Source organism: Rhinoderma darwinii, chromosome 7 (assembly GCF_050947455.1).
Source record: "Rhinoderma darwinii isolate aRhiDar2 chromosome 7, aRhiDar2.hap1, whole genome shotgun sequence".
NCBI lineage: Eukaryota > Metazoa > Chordata > Amphibia > Anura > Rhinodermatidae > Rhinoderma > Rhinoderma darwinii.
Window position 1 is genome coordinate 69,284,269 of NC_134693.1, and position 25,092 is coordinate 69,309,360.

The 25,092-nt window shown below is 40.8% G+C and overlaps 1 protein-coding gene across 1 annotated transcript in view; it reads left to right on the plus strand.

Annotated features, from left to right (window-relative positions):
- Nucleotides 1-20,100, plus strand: part of SLC25A38 (solute carrier family 25 member 38) — a 107,691-nt gene extending 87,591 nt beyond the window's left edge. Inside the window, exons 5-6 of the mRNA XM_075832272.1 lie at nt 5,794-5,960; nt 19,431-20,100. Coding sequence (XP_075688387.1) covers nt 5,794-5,960; nt 19,431-19,553 — 290 coding nt within the window. The 3' untranslated portion in view covers nt 19,554-20,100. The remainder of the gene's footprint in view (nt 1-5,793; nt 5,961-19,430) is intronic.
- The last annotated feature ends 4,992 nt before the right edge of the window (nt 20,101-25,092 follow it).

Consider the following 25,092-nt stretch of genomic DNA (forward strand, 5'->3'; position numbering starts at 1 on the left):
ACTAGACCCCATAACGTAATTATTTAGGTGTATAGTAATTATTTTGACCCCACAGTTCTTTGCTAAATTTAATGCATATCAGGTGAAAAAGAAAATAATTTCACTTTTTTCATAAAAGTATTTGTTTGAAGACCGATTTCTTTGTAAAGCGAACATGAAAATGAAGAAACACACCCCAAAATCTATCACCCTCTTTCTCCTGTTTTCAAAAATACCCACATTGTGGCCCTAATGCGTTGTTTGGACACACGGCAGGGCCCCAAAAGAAGGGAGCACCCGGAGGCTTTCAGGACTCCTATTTTGCTTGAAAATGTTTTAGGCCCCACTGTACATTTGGAGAGGCTTTGAGCTGCCAGAACAATAGAAACTCCCCATAAACGACCCCATTTCGAAAACTAGACCCCTTAAGGTATTTATCTAGGGGTATAGTTAGCATTTTGACCACACAGGTTTTTCGCTAAATATATTGGAATTAGTCTGTAAAAATTAAAATGTACTTTTTTTCTGAAACAACATAGAAATTTTTATTATTTACAAGGAATAACGAAGAAAATGCACCCCAACATTTGTAAAGCAATGTCTCCCGATTACGACAATACCCCATATGTGGTAATAAACTGCTGTTTGGACCCACAGCAGGGCTCAGAATGGAAGGAGCGCCATTTGGATTTATGATTTTGCTGGAATGGTTTTCGTTGCCATGTCGCATTTGCAATGCACTGGAGGGACCAAAACAGGGGAAACCCCCCAAAAGTGATCCCATTTTGGAAAAACCTTCAAGGAATTTTTCTAGGGGTATAGTGAGCATTTAGACCCCACGGGTCTTTTGCAGAGTTTATTAGAATTAGGGCGCGAAAATTAATATCAAAATTTTTTCCACTAAAATGTTGCATTTTCTAATTTTCACAAGGGATAAAGGAGGAAAAAAACAACCATTTTTTATAAAGCAATTTCTCCCGAGTACGGAAATACCCCACATGTGGTCATACGTTTTTTCATTAGAAATGAATTAACCCTTTCAGGACTGATCCAGTTTTTGCTTTCTTATTTTAGATTTTCCCTCCCCGCTTTCCAAGAGCCATAACTTTTTTATTTTTCCATCAATAGAGCGGTGTGAGGGCTTATTTCTTGCGGGAGGAGCTGCAGGTTTTATTGGTACCATTTTTTGGTACATAAAAAGTGATTCAAAAGTTGTATTACATTTTTCTTTTAGAGCGAAGGTGACAAAAAAAACCTGAGATTTTGGCGGTTTCAATTATTAAATTTTTTTAAGGTGTGCACTGTGCAAATTAAATAATGGTATATTGTAATAGTTCGGACTTTTACGGACGTAGCGATACCAATTTTGTTCATTTTTTTACATTACTTTAGAAGAAAAATGCGAAAAGGTGTTTTGTTTTTTTAACTTTCAAAAAAAAAATCTCACTACTAATAACTATAATTCTTCTACACATTTTATTAATCAATCCCCTTAGGGGACTTGATCCAGCGATCATTGGATCGCTGGTACAATACACTGCAATACTAATGTATTGCAGTGTATTGTTATTCTTACAGGCTTCTGTAACAGAGCGATCGCTGTACCTGTCCGTTAGTACCGAGGGGGCCTGCTGTAATACACAGCCGACACCCGTAGCGTATGGAGCGGGCTCAGCATGTGAGCCGGCTCCATACATCAACCGCCGCACCATGACGGTCAATTAAGTCATAGTGCGCAAAGGGGTTAATGCGCAGCGGATGGTTCAAAGTGAAAATTGCAATTTTCCACTGATATGCCATTTTAGTGCATTATATGTTGTGCCCAGTGTGTGCCACAGAAGACAAATACCTCATAAAACATTAAGCGGGTTCTCTCGGGTATGGCGACGCCGTATGTGTAGGCGCAAACTGCTGCTTGGGGACGCTGCAGGGCTCAGAAGGGAGGGAGCGCCATTTTGCTTTTGGAGCGCAGATTTTGCTTGGTAGTTTTTCTGTTTTGGGTTTCGCTGGTATTTCAGTTTATAATGTGGGGACATATGTAATCTGTGCGGGGTACATCAGGGCATAATAAGAGGGTACAATAATGGGGTAAATAAATAATATTTCATAGATATGTGACTGGTGTCGCACTGATAAATGGCGCCCGATCTTATCCACTTTTGGAACATTTTGCATCGCCATATTCTGAAAGCCAGAACTTTTTTATTTTTTCACCACCGGAGCTGCGAGGGCTTATTTGTTGCAGGACAATCTGTAGTTTTCATTGGTACCATTTTGGGGTACGTGTGATTTTTTTTTTTATCACTTTTTGTTCAATTTTTTGCAATCCTGAGCAAAAAACAGGAATTCTGACACTGTTTTTTAGGTTTTCTTTTTGCGGCGCTCACCGTACGCTATAAATGACATTTTTACTTTATTCTGGGGGTTGGTACGATTACGGCGATACCATATGTATATAGGTTTGGTCCTTTTTTTTAGCGTTTGCACAATAAAATGACTTATTTATAAAAAAAAAAATTTCTGTGTCACCATATTCTGAGAGCCATAATTTTTCTATTTTTTAGTCAAAAAAGCTGTGTAAGGGCTTGTTTTTTGCGGGACGGATAGAAGTTTTTATTGGTACTATTTTTGGGAACATGCGACTTTTTGATCACTTTTTATTCTTTATTTTGGGAGGGGTGGTGACCAAAAAAATTGCGATTCTGTCGTCGTTTTTTATTGATTTTTTTTGGGGTGTTCATTGTGCGGGAAAAATAACATTATAGTTTTATAGTTGGGGTCGTTACGAACGCGGGGATACCAAATATGTGTACTTTTTTAACGTGTTCATTTTTTTTCTATAATAAAAGTCTTATTATAGGAAAAAAAAGCATTTTCTGTTTATAGAACTTATAACTTTTATTTTTACACTTTTTTTTAAACATTTTTATTACTTTTTTTTACTTTTTTAACTTGTCCCACTAGGGGACACTTAGTCTTGCAGCTTTGATCGCTGCTAGAGTACATTACACTACACACGTAGTGTGATGTACTCTAACTGTAAGAGAAAAAAGAAAGAGAGACTTCCAGCTCACCTTGTTGCTGTTGTGGTACCAGAAAACGTTGTGCACGGATCTACGTGTTGGCACACGGTAGACAAGACCAAAGGAAAAAGGAAGTAGAGATCCAGCACCAACGATTGAATAAAATGGAACGGGTTTTTCCAAGTTTAATGTGCCAAGAGCATTTTGGCTAGTAAAAACAGGGGTAAAGAGCACAGCGTGCTATCCTGGTGGTGTAGGGAAAAATGGTTGATGATGGTAGGAAGCCTACGCGTTTCTGACGCTTCAAGCGTCCTTAATCATGGCTGAAGCGTGACTGTCACACTGACAGGAAGCAGAGGAGGAACGGCCGGAGGCTGTTCCTCCGAGGCTTCCGTGCATGGCAACCCGGAGGTCATTATCTGACCTCCGATTGCCGTGACAAGCATCGGTAGCCCCCACGATCACTTCGTGGGGGCTGCCGATGTGCTTCAAACCACTTAAATGCGGCGACGGCAATCCGTCGCCGCACTTAAGGGGTTAACTGCCGAAAGCAGCGGCGATGGTCCGCTGTCCGGCAAGACTGATGTCTCAGCTGTCTAGGACAGCTGTCAGCGCGGGTCTGTCACTCTGTGTTTACACAGAGTGACAGTTTGAAATGCGGACGAAAATGCACGTCCTGGAGCGGGAACTAGCAGCCGACCAGGACGTGCATTTTCGTCCTTGGTCGTGAAAGGGTTAAGTAGTTTTATGAGGTTTTTGGCTATATTTTCTATTATTAAAAATGTGTTAATTTTGGATATAATACAGCTCCTATTTTTCTTGTGAACCAAGTAGTTACTTCAGTTTTTCTATTTATATAAGTATTATTTTAGGAGTGCATGTGAATTTTATTGGCACATTACTTAACCCCTTAGTGACCACCAATACGCCTTTTGACGTCGGTCACTAAGGGGCCTTAGGCTAGGCTGACGCCTTTTCACGTTCGCCTAGAGTCCTGCACGGGCCTCCCGTGCAGGCTGGAGCCGGGGCTTAGCTGTCTGATGACAGCTGAGCTCCTGCTCCAACGCCTGCGATCGAAGTTTACTTCGATCGCGGCCGTTTAACCCGTTAAATGCCGCCGTCAATAGCGACCGCGGCATTTAACTTTGTTTACAGAGGGAGTGAGCTCCCTCTGTCACCCATCGGCAGCCCGCAAATGCAATCGCGGGTCTCCGATGGGGTGTCATGGCAGCCAGGGACTTGATAAAAGCCCCCGGGTCTGCCCTGGACATATGCCTGTTAGGACGCGCCGGAGGCACGTCCTAACAGATTGCCTGTCAGATTTACACTGACAGGCAATAATGCTCTGGTATACGAAGTATACCAGAGCATTATAGCAGCGATCGGAAGATCGCACAGTAAAGTCCTCTAGTGGGACTAATAAAATAAGTCACCAATGTGAAATAAAGATTATTAATAAAAATGACAGTAAAAAAAAAAAAAAAAAACATTTTTTTCCATAAAAAGTGGTTTTATTTAGTAAAAGTGTAAAAATAAAATAAAAGTACACATATATGGTATCGCCGCGACCGTAATGACTCCATTAATAAAGTTAATATGTAATTTAAACCGCAAGGTGAACACCGTAAAAAAAAGCGCAAAAAAAGATGGCGAAATTGCAATTTTTTTCCATTGCCCCCCAGAAAAGTCATAATAAAAATGAATCAATAAGTCCCATGCACCCCAAAACAGTACCAATCAAAACTACGTTTCGTCCCGCAAAAAACAAGTCGAAAAAAATCACTACATTGATGGAAAAATAAAAAAGTTACGGCTCCTGGAAAGCAACGATGCAAAAACAAAGAATTTTAGTTCAAAAGTGTTTTTATTGTGCAAAAGTCGTAAAACATAAAAAACCTCTACATATGTGGTATCGCCGTAATCGTACCGACCCATAGAATAAAGGTAACATGTTATTTACGCCGCACAGTGAACGGCGTCAATTTAAAAACGCATAGAACAATGGTGGAATTTCAGGGTTTTTTTATAATCCCCCCCAAAAAAAGTTAATAAAAGTTAATAAAAAATTTATCTGTACCCAAAAATGGTGCTATTAAAAAGTACAACTAATCCCGCAAAAAACAAGTCCTTATACAGCTATGTAGACGAAAAAATAAAAAAGTTATAGCTCTTTGAATGCGACTATATCAAAACGAATAAAATAGCTTGGTCATTAGGGCCTAAAATGGGCTGGTCACTAAGGGTTAAAGGAGTTTTCTGATCTTATGAAAAAAAAAAATACCAGTGTGTATCTGAATGCTACCACATGATGCCACCAAGGGTGTTTTCCGAGCTTATGAAAATAAAACAGAAAAGTACCTGTATGGGTCTGAATGCTAACCAGATTATGCCACCATAGCTCGAAAGTAGTTATTTTTAATTTCTATTATGTCGCTCAGCTCTGCTGTTTTCATTTTGATAGGGCTTGGTGTGGGTGGGGTTACCATGTAACGAACTATAGTTCCAATGACTGCTTTCATAGACATTGCCGCTATTTACAGCTGTCTACATGCCCCTCTATTACAAGGTGCTTTAATTTATCACTGCCTACTGACACTACTCTGCTGCCCAGCATGTGAAACACCATCCCTGCAATTCATCTAAAGACAGCATATTAGTAATCTTACTGCAGTTAAACCATTTGCACATACATTTTAAAAACCCCTTTAATTTTTTTTTACTAAGCAGAATCATTTTTATTGTTTCTTTTTATCAGATTGTGACTGAATTTCATACATTTGTATCTCTACAGATATTATTGATTCAACATTCACTCCTCTGCTAAATTTCTCTTGTGGAGTTGTGGCTGGTATTCTAGCATCTGTGACTACTCAGCCTGCTGATGTCATCAAAACCCATATGCAACTCTTTCCAAAGAAGTACTGTTTGACTGGTCAGACTGCTCACTTAATTTATCAGGTATTGGACCTTTAATTTGAAATTTGATTATCCAGAAAGTTTGATAATCTGTTATTTCAAGCAATATATTTTGAAATTTCAAGAATCAAAATGGAGAACCAATTAGAAAATTCCACTGAAGTGTTTGCTTTTATTCCTTTATTTTCCCTTCTCTACAACTGAAATGTATGTATTTTAAACAACTATTCAGTAATCCAGAAAATCTGATGATCTAGCAGATATTAGGTGCTATTGATGTTGGATTAAAGGAATTTTACTGTAGCTAACTAAAACAGTTTTTCCCCTAATAAACTATGATTCACAGGGAAACCCGTCGGTACGTTTCAATCTGCTTTGTGACCTCTGTATAACAATAGCATTTGTATCTGTGCTGTCGTTTTGTAATAGTCTGACACTAAAGAGGTTTCAGAGTGGAATTGCCCTTATCAGGGTGGCAGTTCCCACTGCAAGCAGGGTTTGGGTTTCGTGCACTTCTCTCCATTCATTTAGTCAGCACATAGGGATCCTTTTAGATCGCTATGTGCGGTCTTAGGGTATGTGCACACGCTAGCTTGCTTTTACGTCTGAAAAGACAGACTGTTTTCAGGACAAAACAGCTGCGTCGTTTCAGACGTAAAAGCTCCTCCTCGCATTTTGCGAGGCATCTTTGACGCTCGTAAATCTTGAGCTGTTCTTCATTGACTTCAATGAAGAACGGCTCAAATTACGTTGCAAAGAAGTGTCCTGCACTTCTTTGCCGAGGCAGTCAATTTACGCGTCGTCGTTTGACAGCTGTCAAACGACGACGCGTAAATGACAGGTCGTCTGCACAGCACGTCGGCAAACCCATTCAAATGAACGGGCAGATGTTTGCCGAGGTATTGTAGCCCTATTTTCAGACGTAAAACGAGGCATAATACGCCTCGTTTACGTCTGAATATAGGTCGTGTGAACCCAGCCTTATACGAACACATTAACGATACTGAAGTGTTTAGACAGTGAATAGACATTCCACGGGATGTCTATTCACAATCTGTGCACTTCGTTAACGTTTCTGTGGTAGTTACAGCAGAGCAAGCGTAATCTCGTTGTAACCGGTCATCTACAGCGTAATCTCGCGAGGTTACGCTTGTTCTACTGTAACTACCACAGAAACGTTAACGAAGTGCACAGATTGTGAATAGACATCCCGTGGAATGTCTATTCACTGTCTAAACACTTCAGTATCGTTAATGTGTTAGTATAAGACAGGACATACTGATCTAAAAGGATCCCTATGCGCTGACTAAATGAATGGAGAGAAGTGCATGACGCTGATTTGTCAGCGTCATACACTCCTCTGTACAATGCCCACTTGGTCAATAGTAAAACACGCCCAGTTGTCCATTGAGAAAATCATTAGCATAAATCTAAAATCGCTAATAAAGTGGTGAAAATAGATCGTTTTTTTTAAATAAAAAGCGTTACTGTCACCTACATTATAGCGCCGATCTCCTTATGTAGGAGATAGGGCACTTATAATGTGGTGACAGAGTCTCTTTAACCCCTTCGCGCTTAGCGACGTACTATTCCGTTGCGCTAACCAATACGGTCGCGCTCAGAGACGGAATAGTGCGTCGCGGGAGTAACGGACATTTTGGCCGTCCTCCCAACACATACAGGAGCTGTGACAGCTGCTGTCTCATATAGCAGCTGCCGCAGCTCCTACAACGGGGACTGATCGCTGTGTCCCCGCTGATTAACCCCTTAAAAGCCGCGTTCAATACCGAACACGGCTTTTTAGGGGTTACGCTACAATCGCCGGCCTGCTACACCAAACAATGACGAAGTCAGGACCCACTGTGCTTGCGGTCAGTGAGTAGCTGACAGTTCTAATACATTGCACTACGCATGTAGTGCAGTGTATTAGAATAGCGATCAGGGCTTCCTGCCCTCAAGTCCCCTAGTGGGACAAAGTAATAAAGTAAAAAAAAGATGTGTAAAAATAAGTAAATAAAAGTTTTAAAAGCAATAAAAGTAAAAATCACCCTTTTTCCCTTATCAGTCATTTATTATTAATAAAAATATATAAACAAACAAATAAACTATACATAATTGATATCGCCGCGTCCGTAACGGCCTGAACTACAAACATTTTTTGTTATTTATCCCGCGCGGTGAACGCCATAAAATAATAATAAACCGTACCAGAATCACAATTGTTTCACCTCCCAAAAAATGGAATAAAAATAGATCAATGCCATCGATGGAAGCCTAGTGGGTCCTGACGAAGTGGGTCCTGACGAATGCTTGCTGTCAGTGAGTAGCTGACAGCTCTAATACACTGCACTACGCATGTAATGCAGTGTATTAGAATAGCGATCAGGGCCTCCTGCCCTCAAGTCCCCTTGTGGGACAAAGTAATAAAGTCAAAAAAAAGTTAAACAAAGATGTGTAAAAATAAGAAAATAAAAGTTTTAAAAGTAAAAATTCCCCCTTTTCCCTTATCAGTCCTTTTATTATTAATAAAAATATATAAACAAACAAACGATACATAATTGGTATCGCCGCGTTCGTAACGGCCTGAACTAAAAAATTATGTCGTTATTTATCCCGCGCGGTGAACGCCGTAAAAGAAAATAATAATAAACCGTACCAGAATCACAATTGTTTGGTCACTTCACCTCCCAAAAAATGGAATAAAAAGAGATCAAAAAGTCGCATGTACCTAAAAATGGTCCTGATCGAAACTACAGTTCGTTACGCAAAAAATAAGTCATCGCACGGATTTATTGATAAAAAATAAAACTGTTATTGCTCATAGAATAAGGTAACACAAAAAGTGAATGATTTTTTACAAAAAGTATTTTATCGTGCAAACGCCATAAGACATAAAAAAAACTATAAACATCTGGTATCGCCGTAATCGCATCGCCCCGCAGAATAAAGTGAATATGTTATTTATAGCGCACGGTGAACGCTGTAAAAAAATAGAATGAAAAAACAATAGTACAATTGTGGTTTTTTAGTCACCACGCCACTTAAAAATAGAATAAAAACGGATCAAAAGGTCGCATGCACCCCATGAACACTACAATGAATTCCTCAAGGTGTCTAGTTTCCAAAATGGGGTCACTTTTGGGGGGTTTCCACTGTTTTGGCACCACAAGACCTCTTCAAACCGGACATGGTGCCTAATAAAAAGGAGGCCTCAAAATCCACTAGGTGCTCCTTTGCTTTGGAGGCCGATGCTTCAGTCCATTACCGCACTAGCGCCACATGTGGCATATTTCTCAAAACTGGAGAATCTGGGCAATAAATATTGAGTTGCGTTTCTCTGGTAAAACCTTTTGTGTTTATAAAAAAAATGGTATAAAATGGATTTTTTGACAAAAAAAAAAATGTACATTTCACCTCTACTTTGCTCTAAATTCCCGTGAAACACCTAAAGGGTTCATAAACTTCCTAAATGCTGTTCTGAATACTTTGAGGGGTCTAGTTTCTAAAATGGGGTGTTTCATAGGGGTTTCTAATATATGGGCCCCTCAAATCAACTTCAGAACTGAACTGGAACCTAAAAAAAAATAAAAAATGAGGCAATACTTTGCTTCTTACATTATACTGATAATGAGCCGTGTCCACCCCGAGATGACACCAGTTTTGACCGTTTGTATAAACGGAGACCCCTATTAGACCGTTTCAGTGCCCGGTTTTCCCAAGCATACACCCCCGAGAAGTGTATTTCTATTGATGTGTCCTTGGTACATTTTAAAGGAAGGCTTCAATTCCGCCAGTACCTGCCGAGTAAGAGGGCAAGGTATGGCGTGAAGATGTGTAAGCTGTGCGAGAGTGCATCAGGGTATACCTACAAATTTAGGATGTATGAAGGGAAGGACACCAGTATTCAGCCCCCAGAATGCCCCCCCCCCCTACTGGGAGTTAATGCAAAAATTGTGTGGGATCTGGTGCACCCACTGCTGGATCAGGGTTACCGCCTCTACCTGGATAATTTTTATACCAGCTTCCCACTCTTCAACTGCCTCGCTTCCAGAAGTACTGCAGCATGCGGCACTGCTAGAAGAAATCTGAGAGGCCTCCCTAAGACTCTGCTTGGGCAAACACTCAGAAGGGGTGAGAGCAGGGCACAATCCAGCAGCAACATATTGTGTGTCACGTACAAGACAAGAGAGATGTCACACCAGTACCCATGTACCTGTACGAGGTACCAGTACAGAGACCCCCAAACCAGACTGCATCCTGGACTACAATAGGTACATGGGAGGGGTGGACTTGTCAGATCAAGCCCTACAGCGCCATGCGGTGTGGTATAAGAAGTTGGCCAGGCACATCATACAGATCGCATTGTACAACGTGTACGTGCTACGTCGATGTACAGGCCAGAGGGGAACTTTCCTGAAATTTCAAGAGGTGGTTATCAAGAAACTAATTTTTAGGGACCAGGAATTGGGGGCTCCCAGTGCTTCTGGAAGCGAGGCCACACGCATCGTACCAGGGAAACACTTTCCAGGAGAATTTCCCCAAACTGGCAAGAAGAGAAAAAGTCAAAAGAGGTGCAAAGTCTGCTATAAGAGGGGGATAAGGGAGGACACAATATACCAATGTGACACGTTTCCTGAAAAACTAAGGCTCTGTATGAAAGAGTGTTTTAAAATGTATCATACATCCCTTGACTTTTAATCTACCCCAGTTTTACTTACCCTGACGCACTCTGCACAGCTTATCCCCCCTCTTCTTTCCCCTCTGGGCCCTGCTGTGTGCCCAGGCAGCTGATAACAGCCACATGGAGGGTATTGCCGTACCCATGAGAACCCACATTACAGTTTAAGGGGTGTATGTCTGCGGTGAAAATGCTCACTACATCTCTACATCTCTAGATGAATGCCTTAACGGGTGTAGTTTTAAAACGGGGTCACTTCTCAGGGGTTTCAACTGTACTGGTACCTCAGGGGCTTCTGCATACATGACTTCGCACCAGAAAATCCCCAGTAGGCCAAATGGTGGTCTTTTCCTTCTGAGCCCTGCCATGGGCCCAAACGGCAGTTTATCACCAAAAATGGGGTATTGCTGCACTCAGGACAAATTGGGCAACAAAATGGGGTATTTTGTTCCCTGTGAAAATAATAAATATTGATGAAAAATGACATTTTATTGGAAAAAATTTCATTTTTTAAATTTCACAGCCCAATTCAAATACGTGCCGTGTAAAAACTGTGCAGTCAAAATTATAACAACAACCATAAATGAATTCCTTGAGGGGTGCAGTTTCCGAAATGGGGTCACTTTTGGGGGATTCCTCCTGTTTTGGCACCTCAACACCGCTTCAAACCTGGCATGCTGCCTAAAATATATTCTAATAAAAAAGAGGCCTCAAAATCCACTCGGTGCTTCTTTGCTTCTGAGGCTTGTGTTTTAGTCCACGAGCGCACTAGAGACACTTGTAGGACATTTCTAAAAACTGCAGAATCTGGACAATACATATTTAGTAGTGTTTCTCTGGTAACATCTTCTGTGTTACAGAAAAAAATTCATACAATTGAAATTCAGCAAGAAAAATGAAATTTGCAAATTTTACCTCCACTTTGCTTTAATTCCTGTGAAATGCCTAAAGGGTTAAATAAACTTTGTAAATGCTGTTTTGAATACTTTGAGGTGTCTAGTTTTCAAAATGGGGTGTTTTATGGGGGTTTCTAATACATAGGCCCCTCAAAGCCACTTCAGAACTTAACAGGTACCTTAAAAAAAAGGCTTTTGAAATTTTATTAAAAATATGAAAAATTGCTGTTTATGTTCTAAGCCTTGTAACGTCCAAGAAAAATAAAATAATGTTCAAAAAACGATGCCAATCTAAAGTAGACATATGGGAAATGTGAACTAGTAACTATTTTGGGTGGTCTAACCGTCTGTTTTACAAGCAGATGCATTTAAATTCAGAAAAATGCTATTTTTTTTTATACATTTTCTCTAAATTTTGCAATTTTTCACCAATAAACACTGAATATATCGTCCAAATTTCACCACTAACCTAAAGCCCAATTTCTCGCGAGAAAACATTCTCAGAATCGCTTGGATAGGTTTAAGCATTCCGACGTTATTACCACATAAATTGAAATATGTCAGATTTAAAAAATGGGCCCTGAGCCTTAAGGCCCAAACTAGGCTGCGTCCTTAAGGGGTTAAGGTGAAATTAAAGCAGGGCTCCAGAAAAAATACCTGTTTAACTTATTAGTTCTAGCTAGAGCGCCATCAACACTCTCCTGTCTAGTTTTAAAGCCAGTGATTTATTTTTTTACAACATACCTCCCAGGTGTTGTTTTGGGCAAGGTTGCTTTCGAACTTCCTTCTATACATTTCTTTCCCCTCCCTAAACTTTCCTTTCAGTTCCTCCTGCACACTCCTTATACTGTCAATATCACAACACCTAAGTCTCTTTTTTCCTATTTAGTGTTTCCTCTAGGTTTCAGCAAATCCAGGACTTATTTGGGTAACGTTTAACCCACTCTATTGGCACAATCACATCAGTGCATAAATTGCTGTAGTTTGTCAGAAAGCCGACAGTCGCATCAATGTCCGCAAAACTTGATACCCCTAGCACATTCCAATTGGTCATTGCAAAAAATTGCTTTCAAAGCCTCTTCCTTCTCCTTAGTTTAGCGCCTTATATTCTTAGTCGCAACTGATTCCTTCTGAACCCCTGAACAGTATCTTGGTTTCAGAAAAGCCAAGTGTAATGCCGGCAGCCCCTGAGACTGTGTCTCGTACCTTCTTTTGAATTTCACATGCTGGCCCTCTAACAGGCGGCCGGAGCGCGCACGTACTAAGAACAGTGCAGCCGCGAGCAGGGGACGCAAGCAGACGCCAGCGGCTTGGAGGAGGGACAGGCAGCCGGCATCTGTTTGCGTCTTCCACTTGCGGCTGCATTGTTTTTAGTGCGCACACGTTCCGGCCTCCTCTTAGAGGGCCAGTATGCTAAATTCAAAAGTGTCTCACCACTCCCTGTTGCCCCCCCAGGACTATTTAAGGCACCTTCACTATCCACCAGGTGCCTCAGCAATATTGGAGCAATCTAGTGTTATCCATCAAAGGTTCATTTATGCATTCAATTCCAGTCTGCTATTGCTATGCATTATTAGCATGTATCCAGTTGTCCGTTACCAGCCTGTATCCAGTCTGCTATTGCTATCTGTGGTCTGCCTGTATCCGGTTATCCATTACCAGCCTGTACCCAGTCTGCTGTTTTTATCTGTGGTCAGCCTATACTAGCCTATATTCAGCCTGCTGTTGCTATCAGTTATTTGCCAGTGTACAGCCACCCGCTACCTGCATGTGTTCAGCTACCAACTACCTGCCTGGGTCCAGCTATCCACCTGTGACGATTAATCCACTGTAAGCTTCCATTCTTCAAGCTGCCAGTGCCGGTGTCTTGTCTATTTGGCCAGCAGCTACTCCGGAGGGACCACCTCTAGAGGTAGCGACCTGGTAGCCCCCCTGCAGTGAAGACCAGATCCCTCTAAAGGGTGAAGACAGGGAAGGGTATTTTGACAATGCCCTTAGAGGTGGACCTAAGCCATACAGGTGGAGTAGCCTAGTGGGTCCACAAACCTGCTGGTCATAACACCAAGTTGTGATCAGAACGCCCTAACGCCATAACACAATGGCAACATCCGCATCTGTAACAGAGTAAAACAAATCCAGTATCTTATTTCTTCGATCTCACGTCTCAATATCTTACTTCAGCGATCGCATTGTTCCTGGCCGTTTAACCCCTTTAGATGCTGCGATCAATCACGACCGTAGCATCTAAGATGTTAGAGAGTGGCGCCACCCTGGGACGAGATCGGGGGGTGCCGATGGTTGTCATGGCAGCCCAGGGACCTAATGAAGGCCCCAAAACTTCCTTTTTTCATCTCCTGTTAAGCCATGCTCTGCCTCTAGCTTAACATTAGTATCGTAGTGTATTGTACCAGCGATCTAAGGATTCCTGGTTCAAGTCCCCTAGGGGGTCTAATGAAATATGTAAAAAGTGAAATAAAGTGTTTAGTAGTGTAAAAAAAAATAATAATTATAACTATTACAATTTATCATTATTTAATCCGCGCTGCGAACGGCGTAAAAAATTAAAATGTCAGAATCGTTGTTTTTTTTGGTCACTTCATATCCCACAAAAAAATTAAATAAAAAGTCTCATGTAGCCCAAACTGGTACCAATAGAAACTACAGCTCGCCCTGCAAACATAAGCCCTCATACAGCTGAATTGACAGAAAAATAAAAAAGCTAAGGCTCTGAGATTGCGGCGACAAAACACATTCTATTTTTAACAATTCCTCCTTGTAAAAACAGTAAAACATAAAAAAAAACTATATAAATTTGGTATCGCTGTAATCCTATTGACTAGTAGAATAAAGTTAACATGCCATTTTTACCGTACGGGGAAAGCCATAAAAACGAGGCCCCTCAAAAGATTCAGGAATCTCAGTTTTTTTCCTATTTTACCCCACAAATAATTTTTCCCCAGTTTCCCAATACTTTTTATAATACAATAAATGGTGGCGTAAAAAACTACAACTCGTTCCGCAAAAAAAACAAGCCCTCATATGGCTTTATCGACAGAAAAATAAAAAAGTTATGGCTTTTGGAATATGGGGAGGAAAAAATTAAAACTAAAACCCCAAAAAATGTCTGCGTCCTGAAAGTGTTTTTGTTTTTTTACATTAAAAAAAACTATTTAACTGATTTTTACTTTTCTTATTATTACTTGAACCATCGATTGTTGGTTCACTAGCACTATATACTGCAATACTAATGCATCGCAATATATTGTCTTTCTGACAGGCTTCTATTAATAGGTAGAAGCTTAATAGGAGCAAAAAGATGGCAGACCTGGGGGCCTTCGTTAGGGCATAATAAGGTTATATAATAATAATGCGGTAAATAAATAATAATCCACAGATGTGTGGCCAGCGTTGCACTGATAAATGGTGCCCAATCTTAACCGCTTTTGGAACACTCTACGTATTTTGCGTCGCCATATTTTGGGAGAAAGAACTTTTTTCTTTTTTCTCCACCGGAGCGGTTTGAGGGCTTATTAGTTGCAGGACAATCTGTAGTTTTCATTGGTACCATTTTGAGGTACATGCAATTTATTTTTTTTTATCCCTTTTTTTTATTCGATGTTTATGACTAGCAATGTGACCAAAAACCAGCTATTCTGACAATGTTTTCTGTTTTCTATTTGGTTTTATTATTATTTTTTTACAGTGTCCACCATGGGCTATAAATGACATTTTTACTTTATTATGCGGGTCAATGCGATTAAGAAATATTGTTATTGTATATTGTTGTTTTTTTTTTCATGTTTTTGCAGCATTTGCACAATAAAATCACTTTTTTTTTAAAAATTCCTTATTTTGTGTCACCATATTCTGAGAGCATAACTTTTTTATTTTTCAGTCAAAAAAGCTGTGTAAGGGCTTTTGTTTTGCAGGACGGGCTGTTGTTTTCATTGGTATTATTTTGAGGTACATGCAACTTTTTGATCACTTTTTTTTCTATGTTTTGAGAGGGGTGGTGACCAAAAAAGAGTAAATCTGGTATTGTTTTTTTTTTTGTTTTTTTTGCGGTGTTCATCATACGGGAAAAATAACATTATGGTTTTATATTTTGGGTTGTTATAGAGGCAGTGATACCAAATATGTGTACTACTTTTTTGTAATGGTTTCATTTTTTCCTATAATAAAAGACTTCTAGGAAAAAAGGCAACTTTTTTTTTTCAACTTATAACTTTAATTTTTTATACTTTTTGTACAACTTTTTTTAAATAATTATTTTTTTAAAAAAAGTTTTGTGTTTTGTCCCTCTAGGGGACTTGAAGGCCCTTATCTCTGATCTGTATTCTAATACATTGCACTACCCACGTAGTATAATGCATTAGAGCTGAAAGTCATTCACTGACAGCAAGCCTATTAGGCTCCGCCTCTGGGCGGGGCCTAATGGGCTTTCGTACCTGGCAGATCAAGGGGCCATTGTTAGGCATCCGGTTGCCATAGCAACCATCGGCACACCCGCGATTGTTTAAAAACCACTAAGGTGCCGCAATCGCTTTTGAACGCGAAATCTAAGGGGTGCTATCGGTGCTAGCTCCGTTCCCTGCCGTTACAGCAGGGTGTAACGTGGCTGATGGCGCAGGCTCCGCTTCTGAGCCCGTGCTATCTTCTTTTTGCGACTTGAGACGTAATAACTTCTGTGACGTAATAATACGTCATACCTAGATATGTATTGACGTGATGTTATCACTTGCAGCTTTCCCAAAATAAAATGACCAAGTTTATCAATGGTAATACAGGCAGACTTATTTCAGTTTGAGTCCTGAACAAGACCTTTATACCCTGAACTCTTAGAAAACATGTTTTATTGAGTTATGAGATACTAGAAATAACATCAACTCATCTACATACAAGGATATTTTCTCATGTGACTCCACCAAACTCAAATCATACAACATTATTATCCTGTCTTATTGCAAAGGCAAGGGTTTCCAAAAATAGTGGTGACAGGGGGCACGGTTGTGTATTGAAGGCCCTAGATATATGGCTATTCATTTCAATTTGAGCTATTGACTGACTGACATTCTTTCCCAAATGTTAGGCGTGGATATTCATATCAAATTTTGCAATATCATGGAGGCAATGGCGTAACTACTGCTGTAGCAGCCATAGTCCATGCTGCTGGCTCCGATGCTGCCGCTATGGCTGCTGCAGCGGCAGCGACGCCACATTCAATAGTATCTGCGTCCTTAAAACGCAGATACAGTTGAACACTATTGCAGAGCAGGAAGGCAGCGCCCTGCTTTGCCATAGGCTACAGGTCACGTTCGGCCTGCAGCCAATCAGGCGCAGGGATCCCTGCGCAGGCTGGCGTGATGACGTCACTGGATCACTAAGCCCCAATTACTATGGTGGTAGTAATGACGTTTAAAAGAAAATATAAAGACATAGAAAAAATATATTTTATTGAAATAAAACCCACCTCACACAACCCCAATTAACCATTTTATTGAAAATAAAAAAAGCCATCATTGAAGTAGAATATATGGCGCAAAAACAGTGGCCCTCTCCACCCTGGTAATGCTAGCTTGCTGCTGCTATGTTGTGTCTGACTGGTTACGAAAAATAGGGGGGACCTCAAGTCATTTGTAATTTTTCTTTTAAATGGAATAAACGTTGTGCGTGCGTCGTCGTCGTCGTCGCCCCCCCGCCGTTTTTCATAACTAGCCTGATACAACATAGCAACAGGCTAGCATTACCAGGGTGGGAAAGTCCAGTTTTTGGCCTTTCCCAGCCTAATAATACCAGCCTGTGGCTGCCCCAGTACCCGGCCTGCACTACAGATGGTCTGGTACTGGATCGTACCCACGCACCCAGCTCTTCCCGGTACCCCTGGTTGCAGTGGCTACCAGAGTAATAATGGGGGTTAGTGTTAGCCTCTGCACCGGCTAACACCAAACCTCGTCTTAATAACGGACGCTGGCAATCAGCTAACGGCCATTACTAAGGTGGTAGATATAAAGTTTAAAAAAATACAAGAACATTGGAATTTTTTTTTATTGAAACTAAAAACCCACACTACCCTCATTAACCATTTTATTGAAAATAAAAGAAACCGTAATTGAAGTAATTCTCAAAGTAGTACAACAACCGAACCTGTAAAAAAAATATACAAATACACCAAAAAAATTAGTAACACATAAAAAAGCAAAACAATTATTATTCTTACCTTTCCTGGTTCCAGCGCTGGAGCCGCAATTTCAGCGAGCTGGGCCCTATATCTAATCCTATCGTGTGATACTGTCTGCTGAGCCACTGTATCTAATCCTATCCATAGCTATAGGGTCGTAGTGTTATAGATATGGGGTCTCCTTTATACACGCACCTATACATAAACGCGGACACATTTATTTATTTTTTGGGGGGTGAACATATGTTAGATACAGGGCCCCAGAAGTAAGCATCCTTGTACTAAGTATCATGTTTGATACCGGCTGATGGGGGCCATGTATCTAAGCCTATCATGTGTGATACTGTTTGCGGAGACAAGGTTGGTATGTGGGACTACCTACAGGAGACTGCATGGCACTGTCTACGAGGGGGGGTGTATGGCAGGGGGACTGTGTGTGGAACCATACAGGGAGGTTGTAACACTAAATACAGGGGGCATTGTGTGCAGCACTCTCTACAGGTGTCTTTGATTAGAGCCCTGAGATATAACTTTGCTTGGGGCCCCAGAAATGCCAAATTTGCATCTGAGGTTTAGTACAAGGATATTTACTCCTAGGGCCCTGTATCTAAGGCTACGATTACTCGAGCGTGACAGATTTATGTGCGTAAAAAACGCACTTAAATCTGGTAGTGTGTGGCGTTTTGCATAAGTGTTCTTTGCGTGTGGCATGTATTTTTCACGCACTCACAAGCACTTTTATTTTTTCCGATGTAATTGATACGTGAAACACGGACAGCACACTGATGTCGTTCGTGTGCTGTCCGTGGTTTTCACGCACCCATTGCCTTCAATGGGCGGCTAGGTGCGTGAAATACACCAATATAGGACATGCAGTGAGTTTCACGCAACGGACACTCGCTGTGTGAAAACTCACGCATGTGTGAATGGCCCCATTGAAATTAATGGGCCCGTGTGCTGTGCGTTGTTTCAACGCACAGCACACGGACGAGAATTACGCTCGTCTGAATGAGCCCTAAGTCTATCATCTGTGATACTATCTGCTGGGGATACATATCTAAGACTATCATGTAGGATACAGTCTGCTAAGACAATGCATCCAATTCTATCCATCGGTGTAGCTATAGGAGCCTTAGTCTTATAGATATGCTATCTCTGATATGTATGTAAAAATTTATTTATTTTTCGCGGGGGAGGGGGGAGTTAATATATGTCTCGGGGCTTGTGCTCCTGATCTTTTAGGACCCTAGCAATGCCCTTGCCTGGCAGACCTGAACGTTGAATAATTCTCTGTGCTGTACCACCTGTTTGATTGTTTACACCCTGTATGATAGGGTCGCATACCATACAGCGTGGTGCTTATAATTTGACAGTTTTGTGCCTAAGTTACAATGGACGTTGGTCAAATAACATACAGTTACCTAAATAACAGTGCTGTACAGTGCTGGCACCACCATACAGTGCAAAAATTATGTACTGTACAGTGCCATACAGTGTTCAAATATTACCAACATTCAGTGACTAAATAACTGCTCCATACATAAAAGTATTACATAAGTGATATACAATGTCTAAATAAAACTGCCATACAATTTTTAGATTCGGAATCTTGGTGGTTACAAGCCTCGTGTGCCAGGCCTTCTGTGGTGCCCCCTTCAGCATGTGGTCACACCCCTCAAAGGCCTCTAAAAATAAACTTTGGTTGGATAGAGAATGTATAAATGTATAACAATATTTATTTTTTTAATTTTCTTTTCTAGAATCATGGATTGTTTGGATTTTTCCGTGGAGGCATACTTCGAGCCTTACGCAGAACTCTAATGGCAGCAATGGCATGGACAGTTTATGAACAAATGATGGATAAAATGGGACTTAAGTCCTGAACAAGTACTATGGCTAGTTATAAATGACTGGGAATTCAATTAACTGAACAATTTAGATCACAGTGAGACCACCTGAGGGATGTGAATAAGCTATCAAATGTGGAGAATTACAACAATCATTAAAATAAATCAATATTTAGCTAAAGAAAATGAAAATGATTGTGTTCTAATATAAAAATTGCTTTTGTTTAGGGTCTTCACTAAACTATTTAAGCAATGTAATTTTTTCATGAATGTGATGCTATGTAGAGTCTTTTGGGCTGACTTTATTTAACATTAATACCAGATATATCAGGTATTTTCTCTCCCTCAAAGTGAATACCTTGTGACCATCTGGACATCACACACGGCACATTGGTTGCAGAATTTGCACATAATTCCATAATAAAGTACAATACATTACAATGAAATATGTTTTTAACAAAAAAAATAAAAATCTACAATGTATTCTAGGTATGCTGTTTTTTAAAAATCCAGACTATAAACTATGTTTTAGGATTTTAAATGCTGAATATATGTTAACTTAAAAATAAATCATGTTAAAGTCTGTTATTATGTTTAGTATATTCGCTAGACATGCTGTGAATATAACAGGAGAGTACATATTCTGCAGCATTGTACACAGATTATAATCACCCACATTAATCCCTGTTCTTATAGTAGATGCTCTCCTGGTCGATTTTAATTCAAGATCCCAGTGCTGCAAAGCAACAGTGTTTACTAGCATTATCTACAGTATGGTAGAAGTCGGAATATAGCATTTATATATATATATATATATATATATAGTGACAGACATCCAGGCCCACATTCGCCACTAGGCGCTGCAGGTACAATGCCTATGGTGTCCAGCAGGGGGAGCAGCTGCAGGATCTTTTACTTTTTTCGAAAAAAAATGTCACTTTGACCTGACCGACTAGTGGTCAGGTCACTCACAGGGGGGGGGGGGGGTGGCTACACCAGCGCTAGTAAGACAGGCCCTCTGTTTATGGATTGGACAGAACTGCTGTAGCCAATCCAAGAACAGTTGGAGTGTCTCAGACTTGGCCTGCACGGAGGAGGACGCTCCGCCCACAGCCCGCCCCTGCAAGAAGCCTGTGAGGAAGGGTGATGGTGAGTGCCTAAAGGAGAATCGGTCTGCTGTTTCGGTGTGTGTGTGTGTGTGTGTGTGTGTGTGTGTGTGTGTGTGTGTGTGTTCCTATGTGTGTCTCTGCGTTTATTTGTGTGCCTACATGTGTGTCAGTAAGTGGGTGTGCATCTACTAAATTATCTGTATTCAGAGTTATCACTGTTATTTGTGGTGTTACAAAGGACTGCAGATAACACTACTCCATGATCTGTATTTAGGGAGTTATCACTGTGTTATCTATGGTGTAACATAGGACTGCAGGTAAAGTCTACTACATTATCTGGACTGTATACATGCCGTTTTATATGTGTCTGTGCATGGACCTATATGTCTTTTTTCAACCTATGTAACTATGTAATCTTAGGTGCGTGTACCACTATAAATCTAGTGCTGGACTCCTTTAGATACAAAGGAATCCCCGCTCTACGAGTTACCTTCGGTCCTGTATCACCATTTACATTTGCCTTTCTGAACGGGAATGCTCCAGTGGAACAATGCCAGATGGCGCGATGATGACCCTGTGTGGGATTCTCTATTGCTGCCCTCCACAAACCAAAAATTAACCACATGTACATACATAAAAGCACATATTTAGACATACAGGCAAGTATATATATATATATATATATATATATATATATATATATATATATATGTACACGCACGCACACATATACATGCACATACTGGAAAATATACAAATACATAAAGGCACATATATAGACACACAGGCACATGTATACATTTCCAGCATTTTTTTTTTTTCTTTTAATGATGATTATGACTAACAGTTAATGAAAACCCAAAATTTAGTCTCTCAGAAAAGTAGAATATTGGGTAAAAGTTCAAGACTGTAGACTCATGGTGTCACACTCAAATCAGCTAATCAACACAAAACACCGGCAAAGGTTTCCTAAGTCTTTAAATGGTCCAACAGTCTGGTTCAGTATGCTACACAATCATGGGGAATACTGCTGACTTGACAGTTTTCCAGAGTACAGCCATTGACACACTCCACAAGGAGGGTAAGCCACAAAAAGGACATTGCTAAAGAAGCTGGCTGTTCACAGAGTGCTATATACAAGCATATTAATGTTAAGTTGAGAGAAAAGAAAAAGTGTGGTAGAAAAAGGTGCACAAGCAACAGGGATAACCACAGCCTTGAAATGATTGTCAAGAAAAGGCAATTCAAGAATCTGGGGGAAATTCACAAGGAGTGGACTGCGGCTGGAGTCAGTGCTTCAAGAGCCACCACACACAGACATATCCAGGACATGGTATGGTCCACAACTGTCGCATTCCTTGGGTCAAGCCCCTCATGACCCAGAGATGTCAGAAGCGTCTTACCTGGGCTAAGGAGAAAAAGGACTGGTGTATTGCTCGGTGGTCCAATGTCCTGTTTTCAAATGAAAGTAAATTTTGCATTTCATTTGGAAATTAATGTCTCAGAGTCTGGAGGAAGAGTGGAGAAGCCCTCAATCCAAGTTGCTTGCGGTCCAGTGTGAAGTTTCCACAGTCAGTGATGGTTTGGGGAGCCATGTCATCTGCTGGTGTTGGTCCACTGTGTTATATCAAGTCCAGAGTTAACGCAGCCGTCTACCAGGAAATTTTAGAGCACTTCATGCTTCCCTCTGCTGACAAGTTTTATAGAGATGCTGATTTCATTTTCCAGCAGGACTTGGCACCTACCCACACTGCCAAAAGTACCAATACCTGGTTCACTAACCACAGTATCACTGTGCTTGATTGGCCAGTACACTCGCCTGACCTAAACCCCATAGAGAATCTATGGGGTATTGTCAAGAGGAAGATGTGAGATACCAGACCCAACAATGCAGACGAGCTGAAGGCCGCTATGAAAGCAACCTGGGCTTCCATAACACCATAGCAGTGCCACAGGCTGACCACCTCCATGCCATGCTGCATTGATGCAGTAATGTATGCAAAAGGAGCCCCGACCAAGCATTGAGTGCATATACTGTACATACTTTTCAGAAGGCCTATATTTCGGTATTAAAAAGCATTTTTGAAACTGGGCTTATATAATAATTTAATTTTCTGAGAAATGAAATTTGTTTGTCATTAACAGTTTGCCATAATCATCAACATTAAAAGAAAAAAATGCTGGAAATAGGTCACTGCGTGTAATGAATCTATATACCGTATTTTTAGGTCTATAAGACGCACCTGACCATAAGACGCACACAGGTTTTAGACAACAGAAAATAGGGCAAAAATAATTTATTCTGTTTCACCACATTCTGAGAGCCAAAACTCTTTTTATATTTTTTTCATCGATTGAGCGGTGTGAGGGCTTACTTTTTGCAGGACAAGCTGGTAGTTTAATTGGCACAATTTTTTGGCACATACAATTTTTTTGATCACTTTTTTTTTAAATTTAAGCGCTAAGGTGACAAAAAAACTATTTTGATGTTTTCAATTTTTAAACTCACCGTGTGAGTTAAATAATTGTATATCATAATAGATGGGACTTTTACGGACGCAGCGATACCAAATTATTTTAGATACAGGGCCCATCAGACAGGATCACACATGGGCCATGTATCTAAGCCTACCATGTGTGATCCTATCTGATGGGCCTTGTATCGAAGCCTACCACATGGTAGACTTAGATACAGGGCCCCAGCATACAGTAATATTTTACATTATAAGATTGACTGCTTGGGCTTTGTATTTAAGCCTAGCATATGGTACACTTAGATACAGGGTCCATCAGGCAGGGTCACACATGGACCATGTATCTAAGCCTACCATGTGTGATCCTGTCTGATGGACCCTGTATCTAAGCCTACCACATGTTAGGCTTAGATACAGGGTCCCAACAGACAGTATAAGATTACTGTCTGCAGGGGCCCTGTATCAAAGTCTACTATGCGGTAGGCTTGGATACGGGGCCCATCAGACAGGCTTAGATACATGGCCCATGTGTGATCCTATCAAGTAATAGTTTTAGATACAGGGCCCAGCAGACAGGATCACATCATGTGTGATCTTGTCTGCTGGGCCCTGTATCTAAGCCTACTACATGGTAAGCTTAGATACATCGCCCATGTCTTATCATGCTTGCTGGACCATGTATCCAAGCCCACTACATGGGCTATATTGGCGGGATATAATCCCCCCTATAGAGCCCTCAGCCTCAGTTAGATGCTCAGACAACCCCCATTGCACTATAGCAACTACTGAGGGCTCTATGGGAGGGGTTATACCCCCCACCAGGCAGCATAACCCCCCCCCCTAAGCGTTGGCCGATCACTTTAAAATTAGAGGTGACAGGAGGCTGAGCGCAGTCTACTCCTTCCCCATAGAGCCCTTAGCAGTCAGTTAGATGCTGAGGCCCCCCCTGCTGTATAATACCCAGCATAGAGCCCTCAGTAGTTGTTATACTGCAAGGGAGGGGGTCAGAGCATCTGATTGACTGCTGAGAGCTCTAACAGGGTGATAACTCCCCCCCCACAGAGCAGTCATAGTCAGACGCTTAGATCCTCCTTACAGTAGAATTTCCCCCATAGCGCCCTCAGTAGTTATTATACTGCAAGGGACCCTCCTGCTGCCTCAAATGTAAGCTGCCGGCTTCAACTGTAACTAAACTTTTAAAATATCATAGTGATATATCAGTAGTTTTGATGGGTGGGGGTCTAAGACCTGAGACCACCACTGATTTCTAAAACGAAGTGCTCGAGTGAGCGCTGTGCCGCTTCGTTTTTGATCGGCTTTCCTCGGAAAGCCGAGCGAGCGGTGTACAGACTCATATTTTCTATTGTGCTCGCACACCAGAGGAAAGCCGATCAGAAATTAAGCGGACCAGCGTTCACCCGAGCACTTCTGCCGCTTAGTTTTAGTGAGCAGTGACCACCGACCAAAACTTCTGACATGTCAGTGTGACATTTCAAAAGTTTTTTAAAAGTTTAGTTACACTTTAAAGGAAAGGGGTTATAATTTTTATCAGGACCTCCTAGATGCGCCAGAATTATTAATATCTATTAATACTTCTGCCACATCTCTAGGTCCTGTGCGACACATAAGAAATTAGAGTTAATTGACCCTTAGTTTCTATTGCAGCGCAGGGGAGAAGAAAGAAGACCACTGTAGGTGAGTATAAGTTTTTTTATTTTTCATATAGCTAATATTTGTTCTTTGTTTTGCAGGTACCGCTTGACCGTTCGGACTACATCCAAGATTTGTTGGACTTCTTTGATGTTTTACAATTTAAAGAAAAAATAAATAAAAATAGTCAATGAGGGTTGTGTGCAGGAGTTTTATTTAAAGAGGCTCCGTCACCAGATTATAAATGCCCTATCTCCTACATAATCTGATCGGCGCTGTAATGTAGATAACAGCAGTGGTTTTTATTTTGAAAATCAGCAGAAAAAGCATGGTTGAACAGCA